This window comes from Scardinius erythrophthalmus (genome assembly GCF_964197995.2).
Source record: "Scardinius erythrophthalmus genome assembly, chromosome: 12".
Taxonomy (NCBI): domain Eukaryota; kingdom Metazoa; phylum Chordata; class Actinopteri; order Cypriniformes; family Leuciscidae; genus Scardinius; species Scardinius erythrophthalmus.
The window spans coordinates 328881-344859 of NC_138232.1; the positions used below are offsets into that span (position 1 = coordinate 328881).

General features: G+C 45.0%; 1 protein-coding gene across 5 annotated transcripts; it reads right to left on the bottom strand.

The window, feature by feature from the left end:
* Nucleotides 1-611: 611 nt before the first annotated feature.
* Nucleotides 612-15590, bottom strand: ddx3xb (DEAD-box helicase 3 X-linked b). 5 transcript variants are annotated; one of them, XM_081381363.1, is made up of 20 exons: nucleotides 15251-15566; nucleotides 14270-14312; nucleotides 14071-14118; nucleotides 13272-13322; nucleotides 12715-12900; nucleotides 11876-11987; nucleotides 11375-11482; nucleotides 11007-11106; nucleotides 10359-10494; nucleotides 10179-10276; nucleotides 10003-10101; nucleotides 9408-9568; nucleotides 8748-8892; nucleotides 8185-8329; nucleotides 7482-7532; nucleotides 6264-6445; nucleotides 5775-5892; nucleotides 5116-5269; nucleotides 4706-4833; nucleotides 612-3254 (listed from the first exon to the last, which is right to left on the bottom strand). In XM_081381363.1, the coding sequence occupies exons 1-20, from the start codon at nucleotides 15293-15295 to the stop codon at nucleotides 3181-3183; spliced, it is 2184 nt and encodes a 727-aa protein (XP_081237489.1). In that variant the 5' UTR covers nucleotides 15296-15566; the 3' UTR covers nucleotides 612-3180. The 5 variants fall into 5 exon arrangements, with proteins under 5 accessions (XP_081237489.1, XP_081237488.1, XP_081237491.1 ...); XM_081381362.1 differs by having other exon boundaries at nucleotides 13272-13325; XM_081381365.1 differs by lacking the exon at nucleotides 13272-13322 and having other exon boundaries at nucleotides 15251-15590.
* Nucleotides 15591-15979: the final 389 nt, after the last annotated feature.

Here is a 15979-nt window from a genome sequence, read left to right on the forward strand (position 1 = left end):
CACCATGTTTTGAATCATGACGCTTCATGGCCGATGTTGATTTAAGGTCCTACTTTATATTCAGTGGCTTTACTATGAACTAACATTGAAATTAATAATTTGATACAATGGACTTATTGTGTACACGTGTTTTTACATTGTACTTATATTCTAAAAAATACCTGCATGTAATTCATGTGCTCTACAAGAGACGCTAACATCTGGAAACATGTGAAAATAGAAGCAACCACTGAATTTAATCAATCCAAACGATGTTTATTTTAATTAAATAACGCTGCAAACAAAGCGCTTCTAACCCCTACTTTATACTGAGGGAAGAGGACAAGAAAACGCCTTGAAACTCTCCTGAAGACAGCCAGAGATATTCAGATATATATATTTTCTTTTCCCCCGACAGCGATGCGGCGTGTGTGAGTGCGGAACAGAGATCGGCTAAAGCCGCTGGCGTGTTTGAAGCACAGACTGGACCTCTGACTTGTGGCCGGTCCACCGGTGCAACTCTAGAGACACTCGCACCAATAAACGCTCCGATGTAAACCGAGGTGGCACAGGTTAAACTCCGGGAGGACACGATGTTTTCAGTCAAAGATGCAAAGACACACGAGAAGTTTCTGTATTTGCAATTTCCAACTTTAATTTGGTAAAATCATACGATAAACACACATTTTCATTTTTCGTGCAGTGCACAGCCTCTAAACTAGTACGTAAAGCAAATACTCTAAGTCTAAGGGCGCGGGCGACGTTCTCTCACACGATCCGGAGATCCAGAGCCTCATCCACGCTCTCAACGCTTCGCCCTCCGCGGCTTCTGCGATGAAGGCTCTCGGCCAATCCTGTCAGAGAACAGCGCCGGCGCCCAATATGCAAATGCAACAATAGAGAATAACCACATGTTCTTGTTACTTAAGATTGCCGTGTGCCAGACATTCACTGGGGGTAAAGACACAAATCAAAAATCAAAATAAATACCGGAAAAACAAAAACAAACAAACAGAAAAACAACTGGAGAATCTGAACACTTTGCACTGATACACATTTACAAAAATATTTCTGTAACTTTGTCCAAACCTTGGCATGGTTGTAGAGCTTTCAGATCGTGGCTGCCAATTCAGAGTTCGATTGATCGGATTGAAACGTTTAGTCAGCGAGACGATTACAGATGCGAATTTTGGCGGAGTCCAAAATGACCGTAAACATTAAAAAGCTCACACTACCCCGAAAAATATAAATTTCACGCATACGGGTGACATTCAACATTCAAGTGCCAGTGTTTTTGTACTGTCTTTTGGTCAAGTTACTTGAAACTATCACTTTTAGGCTTATAAAAATAAATATTTCTCAAAAATGCTTAATAAATTACACAAACTAGCAGCAAAAGTAGAATCTAGTAATCTGTGCAAATAGCTAAATTCCCCACTGCTAATCCCCCTGGTCCCAAATCAATCCTGGTTAACTATTGGAGAACACTTCCCCTTTTGTAAACAAGCTGCGTTTTCACTATCTTCACACACAATATTTGGAAGCTTAAGGACACGCACTCAAGACATTTATATAAAACCCTAGATGTGCAATAAAACGACTTTTGTAAAACTTGAAGGGCGTAACACAGAAGGGCCGAAGTAGCACCACTGCTATCAAGTCACACAATACTGTCAAAGCATCCGCTTCACGCCACCGTTTCAAATCCATGTCGAAAGGCACAACACGCTTGAGTAAATCTATTGCACTTCAGTTAAACGCCTCCCACTCGCCCGAGGCCCGTGCCGTGGGGGCTCATGGGAGTTTGAAAGAAACCTGTCTTTGGCCAGGGATGCCACGGAAACCAACCGACCAATGAGAGTCTGGTTTTACACTAAAGCCACACCCCTGTCGTGTACGCTGAACTCTGACCCCAGCGGGAGCCGTGTAAAGCCGAGGATGTCTTTCGGAATTCAACGCAGCTTGAAAAAGAGAAAAAAAAAAAATAAAAAAAAAAAGAACAAAAAGTGAACGAACGTTACTTGTACGTAAAGCCTGCTGCAGAAATCGATTTGAAAATCTCCTTGACCAAAAAACAAGAACACTAGCATGCGGATTTCTCCAGAGACGAGCCGGGCGCTAGGGCCAGTCGCTCTGACGGCGTGGTCCTCGAGTAGCCGTATGAACTCTTCGCTACGGAATCGCCACAAGCCTCCCATTATCAACTTCAAGAATGGGTTTTGTAGGAAGAAAAGGTTAATCCAATCGCTACATCCTAATATTTCCAAAGAAAACAAATGAAATAAAGTAATCCAACACCACTAAACAGCTAGTGTGTGTGTGTGTGTGTGTGTCAGTGAACTAGCTTAGCTGCCTCAATGGTAGAGTTACACGGCGGAGTGGCGGAGGCAGACACGGTTCATCACAATCAAATTTAAGATTATATACTGGAATGGCTTGGTTTCTTTTCTCAGAAGACGACAGTCTCTTATAGATACCTCTCCAGGATAGAGTGAGCAAGCATTCGATATTTTAACTCCCTTGCGATGCGGTTTTACCACACAAGAGGGTACGAGCCAATCGGGGGGCGGGGGGGGGGGGGGGGGTCGTAGGGGTCAGGCCCATGTGACATCAGCACTGGCGACCCCCCATTAGAAATTTCAGTTCAAAACGAGGTTGTGACAGACCATCCCAGAGTTTGCCAAGGTTTGATTACATCCAAGCTTATTTTGTTATACCATCCAAAACAAAAGAGTCATTTGGGGGAGAAAACGAAGAAAGAAAGAAAGAAAAGGGGGGAAACAACTGTCAGCCAGACATTAAAAAAAAGAAAAACAAACCAAACACAGCGAGTATAAATTTAAAGGCACAGTACATTAACAAACGAATGATTCTCATTTAGTAGAAAGAAATGAGATGTAGTGGAAAACTAGAGTCCGGGAATCTAACGCAAACTCGGTTCCGCTTCAGCACGGGTTCGGGACACTGCTTTCTGCTACGGTCAAGCCTTCGCTGGCCTGGCGTCCCAGAATCCCACGGGGCCAAAGCCTCTCCAGGTGGGGTCAGAGAATCACAGCTGGTAATGTACTGCAAAGTTCTTCAAAGCTACACAGGGTATATAGTCTGGCTATGGTACATCATGTGGTTTCCGTTCAGTGAGTTTGGCATGTGATCACTGTAATGGGGCGTGGGTGGGGTGAGGGTGGAGGAGGGGGCGGAGTCTCAGTTACCCCACCAGTCCACCTGAGAGTAGTTCCCTCCATAGCCGTCGCTGCTGTAGAAGTTCCCAAAGCCACCTGAGGACACACACACACACACACGATGAAGCATCACTGAGGCGCTATTTTCTTCTGGAACATTCTGTTGCATTATTTCCCGTTATCTCTGTAGAGCTGCTCTGAAACGCTGTATAAAGCGGACTCAACTTCTGGTTTAGCAGCTCCTAATGATTAGAATGTGCTGCAAAAGTCATTTCAATCTCTACATTTAAAAAACTATTAGGGAGTGTTTATCAACTTTTTAAATGAATGTGTGTGTTGTGTTTCAGGAGATCTGAACTTCTGCAGGACTGTTGTTGACATAACTTGAGTGACTTGCCTGATTAAATAAAGGTCAACTCATCTGTCATTCACTTGTCTGAGCAAAAAAGTTGCTTGTCCGGAATGTGTGTGTGTGTGTGTGTGTGTGTTGTAAATTATTCTTCTGAAGCAATACTCATTGTTCAATCAGCTTGGATATTTAAATCCGCACATTGTAATATTGGCACCTTTAAAGGGGCATTTCTCCCCAATCGTATTAAATATACGCTTCATCTTTCATTTTAAATACCTAAACTTGATCAATAAATTAAATTAGAATAATAAGACACTATTGTTTTAAATATTTTTTTGAATATACAAAGAACAAACACGAAACTAAACCGCCAGTAGGTGGCGGCGGGTGACCGCCTTAATGGGCGAGTGTCACTCATTTAAACGATTCGTTCCTAGGGCTGATTCGCTGAGGACTGAGGCAGAGGTTTATGAATGGGTCATTGAATCTTTGACTCGTTTAAGAATCATTCAGTAATGAAACGCGTTTGAGTGTTGCTGTGAGATGCGCTATGGTTCTGCTGTGGTCTTTATTAGGAACTATTTTCACTGCTGAAACAGAACAGAAACTCAATATTGTGTCTAAAATTCAAGCGACTTAATTTTTCATATGAAATCAATGTTACATTTTCAACCATGATGGTATTCAGCAGAACAGCACTCGTGTGATGTTGCTTGACTATCATGTTTAAAACATAAAAACTGCACATTCTGAATTTTTACCGGCAGTGTTAACAGAGTTTCTTCGTGTTTAGATTTCTCCTCGAGGCTCAAAAGCACAACCTTGTTACCATCAGTATCACGTCCATCATCCACTATCGATCGCAACTCACAATAAATGTAATCAATCAGAATCATTCTCTCATTTTAGTGATTCCCCCGTTATTGTTTTGTTATTGACGTTCTAATCGGGCTTCTTGTCAAATTCTTTCACTTGCCCCATCAAAAAAAAATCCACTCCCCGGACAAGCGTTAATGTGGAGCTCTGCTGTCAGGCGACTGGACTGGAGAATACAGTCGTCAACATTTAGAACGGGTCTCGTTCAAAATTCATGTATAACTTCAGAAGGTTTTGGTCTCCACTTCAGATGTTGACGACTGTATATCCGAGTCAGCAAGCCCTTCCCTTGAGGAGTGCCTGAATGAAGGAGCCTTACCGCCACCACCGAACCCGCGGTTCCCGCCGTGGCCCCCAGTGCTGCGCCCCCCCCGGCTGCCGAAGCCGCCGCTGCTGGTGCTGTTGCTGGTCTGACGGTAGTCTCGGGCGCCGAACCCACCGGAGAACCTGAGGAACACAGGATCAGTTCAATGAGGAGTCACCAGTCCGTCACAGTGACACCGCTTCAGACCACACCACTCTGAGAGACCGCACACATGATGACGGGTCGGGAAGCAACGTGTAGTCTGACATGTTTCTGGTCCATGACAAGATTTTAGGAGTCAGAACCACACAATCTGACAGTGACTAACATTACTGGTGTAATCTGAAGCAGGCGTAAGGGAAGGGGTGTGTGTGTGTGTGTGTGTGTGTGTGTGTGTGTGTGTGTGTGTGTGTGTGGCTGCTGACCTCTTGGAGCGCCCGCGGGTGCTGCTCTTGTGCTGGTGTTCGTATGCCAGGCTCTCCAGCCACGACGGCACCTCCTGCTTCGCCTCCACCAGGATGTCCAGCAGGTCCTTCGTGATGTTGCCGTTCTTGTCGTTGAAGAATGATGTAGCGAGACCTGAGATGAGCAAACCAGAGACCGAGTGAGACGGGGAACGTCACGCACTACACAGCAGAGAACTGCTGCACTACTAATCTAACCCATCCCAAACTACAGACTGCTAATGTTTTTAAAGCAGTCTCTTCTGCTCACCAAGGCTGCGATTACAAAACAGCAATATTGTGAAATAATAATGTAAATCATCTGTTCTCTATGTGAATATACAGTAAAGTGTCATTTATTCCTGTGATCAAAGCTGAATGTTCAGCATCATTACTCCAGTCTTCAGTGTCACATGATCCTTCAGAAATCACTCTAATATGAGGATTTGATGATCAAGAAACATTTATGATTATTAGCAGTGTTGAAAACTGTTATTTACATTATAATATTTCACAATATTGCTGTTCTTTTTTGTATTTGTAATCAAATAAACGCAGCCTTGGTGAGCAGAAGAGACTTCACAGTCCAGAACTTTTAACTGGTTGTGTACATGCAAGTGTATCGATGATGTCATAATTACCCAGGTTGCCCACACGCCCGGTACGCCCGATGCGATGGACGTATTCCTCGATGTCACTCGGCAGGTCGAAGTTGATGACGTGCTTGACGTTGGAGATGTCGAGCCCGCGAGCTGCCACCTGTGGGACGAGAGCGTGAGACCGGCACCAGCACTCAGACGCTTACAGGGGTCAGACGCTTACAGGGGTCAGGCGCTTACAGGGGTCAGCAGATGCACACTTTACACAGGCTGGTGATTCTTTAGGGTCTTCATGTAAAGTTTGTAAATGTAAAACACCTGTTAATTTAATAACTAATGATCTTTACAACGGAAGTGAATCAAAACTAACTTTATCTGGACAATAACTCTATTCTAGATCTGCTGTAAAGCTTTAAAAATTGACCATGTCAATATGAGACACATTTAACCCAAACACCAAAAAAAAGTGAATCCTGCATCCGATGAGCCCTCACACACACACACACACACGGAGGAAGGAAAGCCACGTACGGCGGTGGCCACGAGGATGGGGCATCTCCCGGACCGGAACTGGTGCAGCGCCTCCTCCCGGTCCCGCTGGGAACGGTCCCCGTGGATGCTGGTGCACGCGTATCCCTCACGGTACAGGAAGTCCTCCAGAGCGTCCGCTCCCTTTTTGGTCTCAACAAACACCAAAGTCAGAGATTCTTTACCTAATGGACGAGATGAAGACGGTGAACACCTGATGAAGCCCTTCAGCGGGAGCAGAAGCTAATGAATGGCTAACAGGAAGTGACAAGCATTTGGATCTCATAGAAGTGAACTTTACGTTAAACTTAAGACTAGTGCAGTCAAAGCCAGTGCTGAACCTCTATGTGCTGTCCTGCTAAACGCAGATAGACCACAGCAGTCATGTGACTTTACAGGGGTGTGTTTCCCGTACCGCGCTGTAACTCGCGGCTTCACTGCTATAGTACGATCCATCGCTGAAGAGATCAACTAGCGAGTCTCGACTGTTCCCCGTATTGTCGTAAGTTGGTCGTTCAGCCGTTGGTTAATGATGTCACTCAGGTGTTGAGTAATAACTGCTGTTAATGACTCTGTTTGAGATCGAGTTAACGCGAGATGTTTCGCTATAAATTAGACATGGCATCTGAGGAATATTGCTCATGTTTCTCAGTTATTCTGCTTTATTTCCAGATTCACTCATAGACTCGTTCTTACGCGCTAGAGCTCGCTCACACATGCGCACTCTTCAACACGACGCTTTAAATCTCGACAAACTAAAGACGTAAATGACACTTGTTTGTATTCTAAATAACAGATTGCGCTGAATGTCAGCTTGATTATTCTGCTCAAGATCAGGATTTATTGAGTCCACATGAAAACTAGAAACTGCTTCTAACCGCAGGTCGAGATCTGTCGCTACACACACACACACACAACTCTGCGATGCGGTTTGCGAATGTTCGTTAGAACGATGTTTTCGGGAAACACACCCCAGTTCAGCACTGCACACACACTTCATGCACAGATCCAGCTGAAGGAACCAACCACTGGAAAGGAGCATGACTATGGGGGGGTGGGGGGTAAAAACATGAAGTAAAGATCCTAACACCACACGAGAACACAGATCTCTTGACATGGCGAAAGGGGTTGGAAAACAAACAATGTTCAAGCAAAATAAAGAGGTGAGATGAGACTTGCATTTGTTCCACTTCCAGTGGAGAGATAAACGTCTCTACTCACCAGGTTTTTCTACGTTCTCCCCCGTATTGTCCTGAACCTCACTCGGAATAACTAAATAGAATCAGACCTTATGATGAGCTTCAACAAATATCAGTTTCATTCTAGATATGGTATACATGGGTTCAGATGAAGCTCTACTGCACTATGGGAGGACCGTGCAAATGTGCCGCTACTGAACATCTAAAGCATCGGGAAACCTCTTCATATTCAGAAACATGAATCTGTCTGCCCTGACACTATTGGAGGAGAGCTGGTCGATGACATCACGGTCTTATGCAGATCTGAACTCATTTTATAAGTGATGTACTTTACACTGTTATTGAGCCAAGCATACACTGATCTGACTTCAACTGAATAACTACTGTTTACTAATGTCTTTTTAGAGCTGAAATCTGCATCACTGAATTGTTATTTTCCTGTTTCATCCCCATAAAGCTGCATTATATAAAGTGCTAATAACTATAGGAGACTTGATCTGTAGCCTGATCTCCCTGAACCTGGATGTCATTACACTGATGTTTAAAGGGCCATTTCATATTACCCCCAACCCCAAAAGACCTCAGGAGAGATTACTTAAGTTTCCTCATGACACCCCATGTGAAGAGCCGTGTGCCATCATGGTCATATAGACGGACCATGGCGAGTAAAACCCCACAAAAACCTGATCTGTTGATGATCAGGGGCCATGTGCAGACGAACGTACCTGTGGCGTTGAGCAAGTCAAGCAGGAAGGACCTCTTGTCGTTCTCCTCAACCCACACCACCTTCTGTGTGATGTTCTCCGAGGTGGAGCCGACCCGGCCCACGGCCAGGAAGATGTACTCCTCCAGGAAGTCACGAGCCAAGATCTAAGAAACAAAACACCGTAACTAAAGGTCCAAGAACCCGCATCCCGGAGACTCACGCCCAGCATTCCTCCGAACCGCACGCCAGATTAAAATAAGAGTCCCAAAGAATAGTAATAAATAAAATATTTAATGTTATCCGTGTTATATTTCATCTGCGATATGCGCGACCGACGGAGAGAGGTTTATATAAAGGTTTGAGTGACTAATCAAAGTTTAACCTGATAATAAAATATTTAATGTTATCCTGGTCATATTTCATCTGCGATAATGTGGACTTTTATAAAGATCCGTTCAGCCATTAACTTTTAAATACATCATTATGCATTAATATGAGGAGAGCTTGTCTACTCTTCTGATACTCAAACGCATGTACATTTGCAGCAAATGTGTCTATGACCCAAGACATCCTGAGACTCACCTGGATCTCCTTGGGGAAGGTGGCGCTGAACATCATGGTCTGGCGAAGGCCTTTGGGAGGCATGGTGTCCTGCTCCACGATACGCCGAATCTGCGGCTCGAAGCCCATGTCCAGCATCCGGTCCGCTTCGTCCAGAACTAGGTAACTAGCGACAGAAGCACAGCTCAAGGTCAAGCCACAAACAGCTCAAGGTCAAGCCACAAACAGATGTGAAAAGATGGAGGGGGTAAATGTGACCCTGGATCAGTAAACAATCTCGAGTCGCACTGGTTTTTCTGTGGCAATAGTCAACAATACATTGTATGGGTCAAAATTATCGATTTTTCTTTTTATGCAAAACATCATTAAGATATTAAGATCATGTTCCATGAAGATTTAGTAAATTTCCTACCATAAATATATACAAAATGTATTTCTGAGAGTGAATGCAGCGGAATCGCGGACATAGAGAACTTTAAAGGCCATTTTCTCAATGTTTTGCACCCTCAGATTCTAGATTTTCAAGTATTTGTACCGCAGCCAAATATTAATATCCTAACCTAACAAATACATCAATGGAAAGCTTATTTAACCAGCTTTCCGATGATGTATACATTTCAAAAACTTGACCCTTGCGAGTGGTTTTGTGGCCAGGGTCACATGGGCAGATGCTTGACGTACTTGCAGTAGTCCATGCCGATCTTGCCCCGCTCCATCATGTCCACGAGCCGGCCCGGCGTGGCCACGAGCAGGTGACAGCCTCGCTCCAGATCCCGGATCTGCTGGCCGATATCAGCGCCGCCGTACACCACACAGGGCCGCACCAGAGAGCGATACGCAAACTAGAGGAGAACACACCAGGGTTAGACTGAGCGGAATCTAATGAGGTCGTGTTAGGGTTGGGAATCATTTTGATTTGAACGATTCTGCTTATCGGTTCCAACAAAGTATAAAAAACATTTCACATTTAGCCTTATTGCAAAATATTTAATGGTATCTGAATATCATGAACAGAAATCATCAGTCTAAAGAACACTTACACAAGGAACATTTGACTGGTTTAAAAACACCATAGAGAAACAACTAGCCGAACTAATGAACATACAATATTAGGCTGCTGTCACTTTAAGAGCCGCACAGATCCAATTTACTGACACACATTAAACCATTCAAGCGTCAGACGACTGTTTAAGTCATATTGAAATGCTCACAAAGGAATCGAAATTACAACAAGTATTCGATTCCCGACTCTAGTTCTGGTTAGGTTGATGATTACCTTCCTGGCCTCGTCGTAGATCTGGAGCGCCAGTTCTCTTGTCGGGGCTAAGACCAGAGAGATGGGATACTGCTTACGGCGGCCATATTTCCCATTTTCCTGAGGACAAGAACACACCCAGTTAAGATGGGCAACAAGTTTCCCTTTCCTGAGCTATTCCCGGACAGAGTCGGTACCTGAGCGCTGTTCTTGGCCGCCTGCAGCGCTTCTCCTGGGCCCTCGGTGTAGATCTGGCTCAGAACCGGCAACAGGAACGCTGCGGTCTTACCAGAGCCTACAGTCACAGGACACAGGTGTCAATCAAGAGCGGTGTGCCAAACACACACACGCTGAAACACAAGGAGCTGATGTCTGACCTGTCTGTGCGCACGCCATCAGATCCCTCTTGGACTTGATGATGGGAATGGCGTACTTCTGGACCGGAGTGGGTCGTGTGTAGCGGCTCAGGGCGATGTTACCCATAATGATCTCGCCCATCTCCAAATCCTGGAACTATCACCAAAACACACAAAGCTGTTAAATTAAAACCATTAGGGATGCACCGATGAACATTTGAGGATACCGATAACCAATAATTCTTTATATTTGTAGCCGATAACCGATATATTGGCCGATAAGTTTAAATTCAAATTCTAATATATTTTTTGAGAGCCTGATTACAAAAACAAAAGTCTCACCATTGAAGTCCATGTCCCAAACACACATTATAATGTTCTCATGATTGTAGCCGATATGACAGACTTGTTGCACTGAACTGCATTTGCATTTTCTGAAGAGATTCTAATTATATTTCAAGCAATTCAAAATCATGTTGAACAGTCGCATCTGAAGTGTCTCAGATGAAGACATTATTAATCGGCTTTAATATAGTCGGACATTGGGCTGATAACGGTAACATTAAAAATAAAGATATATCAGCCGATGCGGTGGCCGAGTTATCGTGCATCCCTAGAAACCACTGATTTCCAGTTGAACTCTGCCGAGATCTTCATTAGGACACTCACACTCTCGATGTGCTGTGGACAGTTCTGGCCTGTGGCTTCAACAGGAATGTCGTCATATTTCTCAAAGTTAATCCCGGTGTTGCTGGCAGCGAACAGCTCACTGCGAGGAAACCGGAAAACAAGCGTCAGGAAACACACCACTCTGGGTTTAACCCCATATGCAACGTCCAGTTCATATCAATGGATGCATGTACAAGATTAGCACATATGGACACCATAACTACCTCATTCCGTCGCCTTTTGATGAATTATTAAACATTCTATTAGCCATTAGAAACAAAAAGGGAAAATGAAATTGCTTAAATGAAGGAAAAACTACTTGACACATAGGAAACAGGATTTGTGTTTGAGGGTTCGGGAACACTCACTGTTCCTGGCGCTCGTTGGGAGGCAGCGGTTTGGACCAGTCCTCTTCATCCCGGGAGTCTTCTCCCCATCGGCTGTTCCCACCGCCACCGAACCCGCCACGCTCGTACCTGCCGAACACACAGATGCGTCAGGCCGTGTCCACACGAACGATTGAAAACTCATCTTTCTCTCCGTTTTGTCCTTCCGTCCACACTGAGACTTTTATCAATGAAAACTGAGCTTTTTGAAAACGCTCCAGAGTGGACAAACTTGAAAATGCAGTTTTGGTGTTGTAGTGCGGACTGTCAAAACTGAGGTCTTTAATAACGATGATGCAAGTTTAGTCATGTGACGCATATTGCACCAACAGATATTAATGTTTATACTGGTATTGTGTGTGTTATGTGCCGTTCACTTTCACACTGTTGCTAAAATGTATTTTCAAACGTATCGGGATTACTGTAGCTAAAGCTAGGACCTACAGACGTCTGTAACATGCTAAAGAGGAATAGAGGTCTCACCGGCCCCTGGAAGAAGAGCCGCGGTCGTTGAAGAAAGAGGACTTGCCCCGGTCAGAGCGCCCACCGAAGCTGTTGTAGGCGGCGTCTTTTGGGGCGTTCCACCCACCGCCATCTGTCATAACCAAACACACACTCGCATCAGAACACAGCAGGCAACTCACACTCATTTATACAGCGCCTTTACAACACAGATTTCAAAGCAGCTTCACAGAGATAACCAGAATATAATGCAACAAAGTTTGTTTCTAGAAGAAAATGGCGTCACAGTCCAGCGTAAGGCTGACACACGCCCCTACAGAGAGACCTGCACCTGTCAGACTGGACCTTCATCACTGCGTTAGAACTGGTCTCTGTTGGCGCGTGTGGAACCAAATGTCGCTGGTGTGTGTAAACGTGCAGAGAAAGGCTCACCAGAACACAGTTACTGGGTTTCACTTTTCATGTTTTCTGTGTCGGCAGAAGCACCGGATTAAAGCACTTCAGCTCGGGGAAAGACAGATTTTCTTGATATGTCCCCTTTAAGTAAGTTCAGTGATGGTTCATTTTTGTTGTAAAAAAAGTTATTATTAACTTAATTTCTATAACTATACAGCCGCTCTGGAGAAAACCGTGATGTCATCGTCCAGCTCAGTTCTCATGTAATGGTGTCAGTGCAGGAGATCAATAATATTGTTGAATATTAAATGTCCTCAACTTAGCAAGACAAAGGCGACAGAGGAACTAAAACTCCATCAGGACAGAATGGAGGAAACCCTCAGGAGAAACCAGACTCAGTTCTCCTCTGGCCAACGAGCCAACAGTGTGTGATTATGATAGAGGTCAGAGGTCATAAGACATGCCTGCGCTCTGCAGAGTCTGGATGGGGTTGAAGGATCCGCCGGGTTTGCCCCTGAACCCTCCTCTTCCCCCGCGGTCGGTGCGCATCGGCCCGCGCCCGAACCCGTTCCCGCCGTTCATACGGGAGCCGTCGTGGAAGCCGTTCACGAAGCCGTTGCTGCGGCCGTTATCCCATCCTCCGGGAGAATCTGAGGGAGAGGAGAGCACGGGTTAGAGACCGCAGGCACACGTCTCCAGTCTGCAGACGAGAGGGGCATTCTGGGGCGGAGAGGCACACGCAAGCAGTTAGTCAAGCAGGAACTGCACTCCTCAGCCAGCAGGAAGTCATCAAGACCACTGCGCTGGAAGTGTTTGCAAATTGCAGAAATTAAAGCAAAGCAAATGTGTCCGAGTCTGAGTGATCTTAAAGCCTGTGCACGCCATCTCGGAAACAAGTGCCAAAATAACCTGTTAGTTACGACTCCAAGAGTGTGCTGAGAATTAACTGCGGAATCATGCATTTCTGAGCATCTTTCCCTCAAAGTTTCTCTTAGCCAAGGCTGTCAGAGTAGACACTTACAGCTTCCGGGTGCCACTGAGAAACCGCTCTGTCTACCAGAGGAGTAAGCTCCTGCTAAGAGAAAAAACGTGACGTCAGGAGGACTAGAGGTCAAGGGTCGGAGAGACACGGCCAATGCGTTTCAGACAAGCTTTGGTAGAGTTTCAGAAGCATTTTATTGCTTTACATGCCAGCACAGATCACTCGTGTCATTGGACAAAACATGGATGAGGGGGTAAAGTGAGCCGGAACGCCAGTGGAAAACCACCGGATGTGAACTGAACCGTGCAACATGAACATCATGACGACAACGCCACTAGATGACGTCACACTGATAACCCTACAGACATGCCGAACCACAGATGTAAAACACAAACGTAAAAGATTTAATGTTAGACAATCACAACGGTCACTGCACTGGAGATTAGTGAGGCCTGAAGATCGTTCACACAAACAATGATAGCTAGAGAATAACTACAGTCGTCAACACCGATCAGAAGAGCTCATCAAAGGTGTCCTTAGACGAAATCATGTTTAACTTTGATGAAAGGGTCAGATCCGCAGATGTTGACGACTGCACATTAGCGTCCACTTCTGCACACGAGAAAGCAGGACGGGTTCTGATGGTCCACAGGGTTTTTATCGTTCATCAACTGGAAAAAATTGTTCTGAAAGTGATTCCGACACTAGTTTCTGTGCCGTTATTGTTGTGGACTGCTAATCCTTTACATTTAAGAAGATTTTTAAAACAATCTATCATTATAGATGTGAACTGGCCGTAACTGGGACTTTAACATCAGAAGCTCAGAGGTGTACGTACCGTTCTTGGGACCTTCTTTGTTCCTTAAATGAGGTGGAATGTAACGCCCTGGTGAAGGACAGGCTTTGTTAGCATAGCAAACACACACACACACACACATTACTTCATCTAGAGGCAAATCTACTTCCTGGGCTTGAACGCCTCGATTAAACAAAACGTCAGAGCTGAGCTGAAACTGGTCTAGGATGCAGATACTCACTTCCAGGGATTCCGTCACCGGAGTTCAAGTCTAGCACAGCGAGCTGAAAGAGAAACGAGATACTGTTGAAAAAAAACATTAACACCTGAACCGGGTCATTGAGATGAGCGAATAACGTCACTTCCGGCAGAGGGCGCGCGAGAGCTCGAGCTCATTCAGCACAAAAGATCACGGAGGACAAACAAATGTATAATTAAACGTCCATCAAAAAACTAAAATTTACCCGAACCTTTCCTATAGAATAAGTTGTAAATTGGTTTAGACAACTGAATGTCAAACATAAAGCTGATTAACAGAAATAAATACCGCCACATCCAAATTAAAAAACCGAAACCCGAGTCAAAAAAGCCAGAATAAAAGCCGAGCGTCTCTGAGGTAAATTACGCCACTAACATTTACAACACAACTTTAACACGCGTCATGCCTTTAATTCAACACTAACTAAACAGATTATTGATTATTAATGACTTGTCATATTATATTAATAAGATCTTAGACGATTCCGAATGCTTCAGTCGAGATATTCATGTCTGTCTGCGTTCATCTAACATACAGAATAAATTCCGTTAAGACATGAAATGACAGCGAATATGAAATGTGATAGCAAATGCAGTGAAACGGGGAACTGGTCAGACAAAGGCCCAGGAGCAGCTAAACAACAGGCCCGAGCGGCTCTAAAAGCCACCAGATTAAAGTTTCTCCTCGCGGGATTTAATGCGTCCGAACGACATCATAATCTACACAAACATCCATATACGAAACACGCAATCCTCCCGAAACCCTTTAATGAAGCATCACATGAACACTGCGATGAAACGCAGCCGCGCGTGACGAATAAACGCTCCGCGTTCCGACGCGCCGCATCTCCGCCATCATCCGCGCATCGACAGCAGCGCCTCCATCTTAAACACGCAGCGCGGCTTCAGCGTCACCTCAACCCGCCCGAAACAGCCCGAAACCCCGCGATGGACCCCGGCTCACCTGCTGGTCTAGACCGTGTACATTCTCGACGGCCACATGACTCATAACTAACGAGTGGTGAAGGTTGATCTCGCGCTAAAACAGGGTTCTTTGTTTGCCGGTATGTTGCTCGTGCTCGCGATGCTCGTGTCCGGTGATTCCTCTCTCGACGCCGGTCGGTCAGACTTATAACTTTGACAAAAAAAAATGAAAGAAAAACGGTTTATTCCACAAAACGTAAACGTTGCTTTAAAATGAAACGTGTCGGTTTGAGTTTTCGTCCGTGTGTGTGAAAGCGTTGCGCGTCGAACTCGAGCTGCGCGTCTCTCTCAGTCTGAGGGTGAAATAAGAGCGCAGCGGAAACCGCGTCATTTTATTGGACGACGCGAGACGACAGATCTCACCACGTGACGCGTTCTCGCGAGACTTCGAGGAGCGACGCCACATTGATCTGTTTACAATAGTAAATGCGGCCTAGTGGCGATTATAAAGTTTATCTCCATAATCTGTCAGCCATTTAACGCACGCGCATTTCGTCCTTTAAAGCCCCCCCCCCTCCTGCATATATAGCTAATTTGCTCTAGAAGCGCGCGTCCGTAGTTTTGATCTACAGGTCACGCGCACTAGAGCAGAGGAATGCGTGAATAAATAGCATGTGAACCGTGAATGCGGATAATGACAAATTCATGTAAACATGAGCAAACATGATATGACTTGCCTTCTATTATAATGCGTTCGCAGGTATCAGTG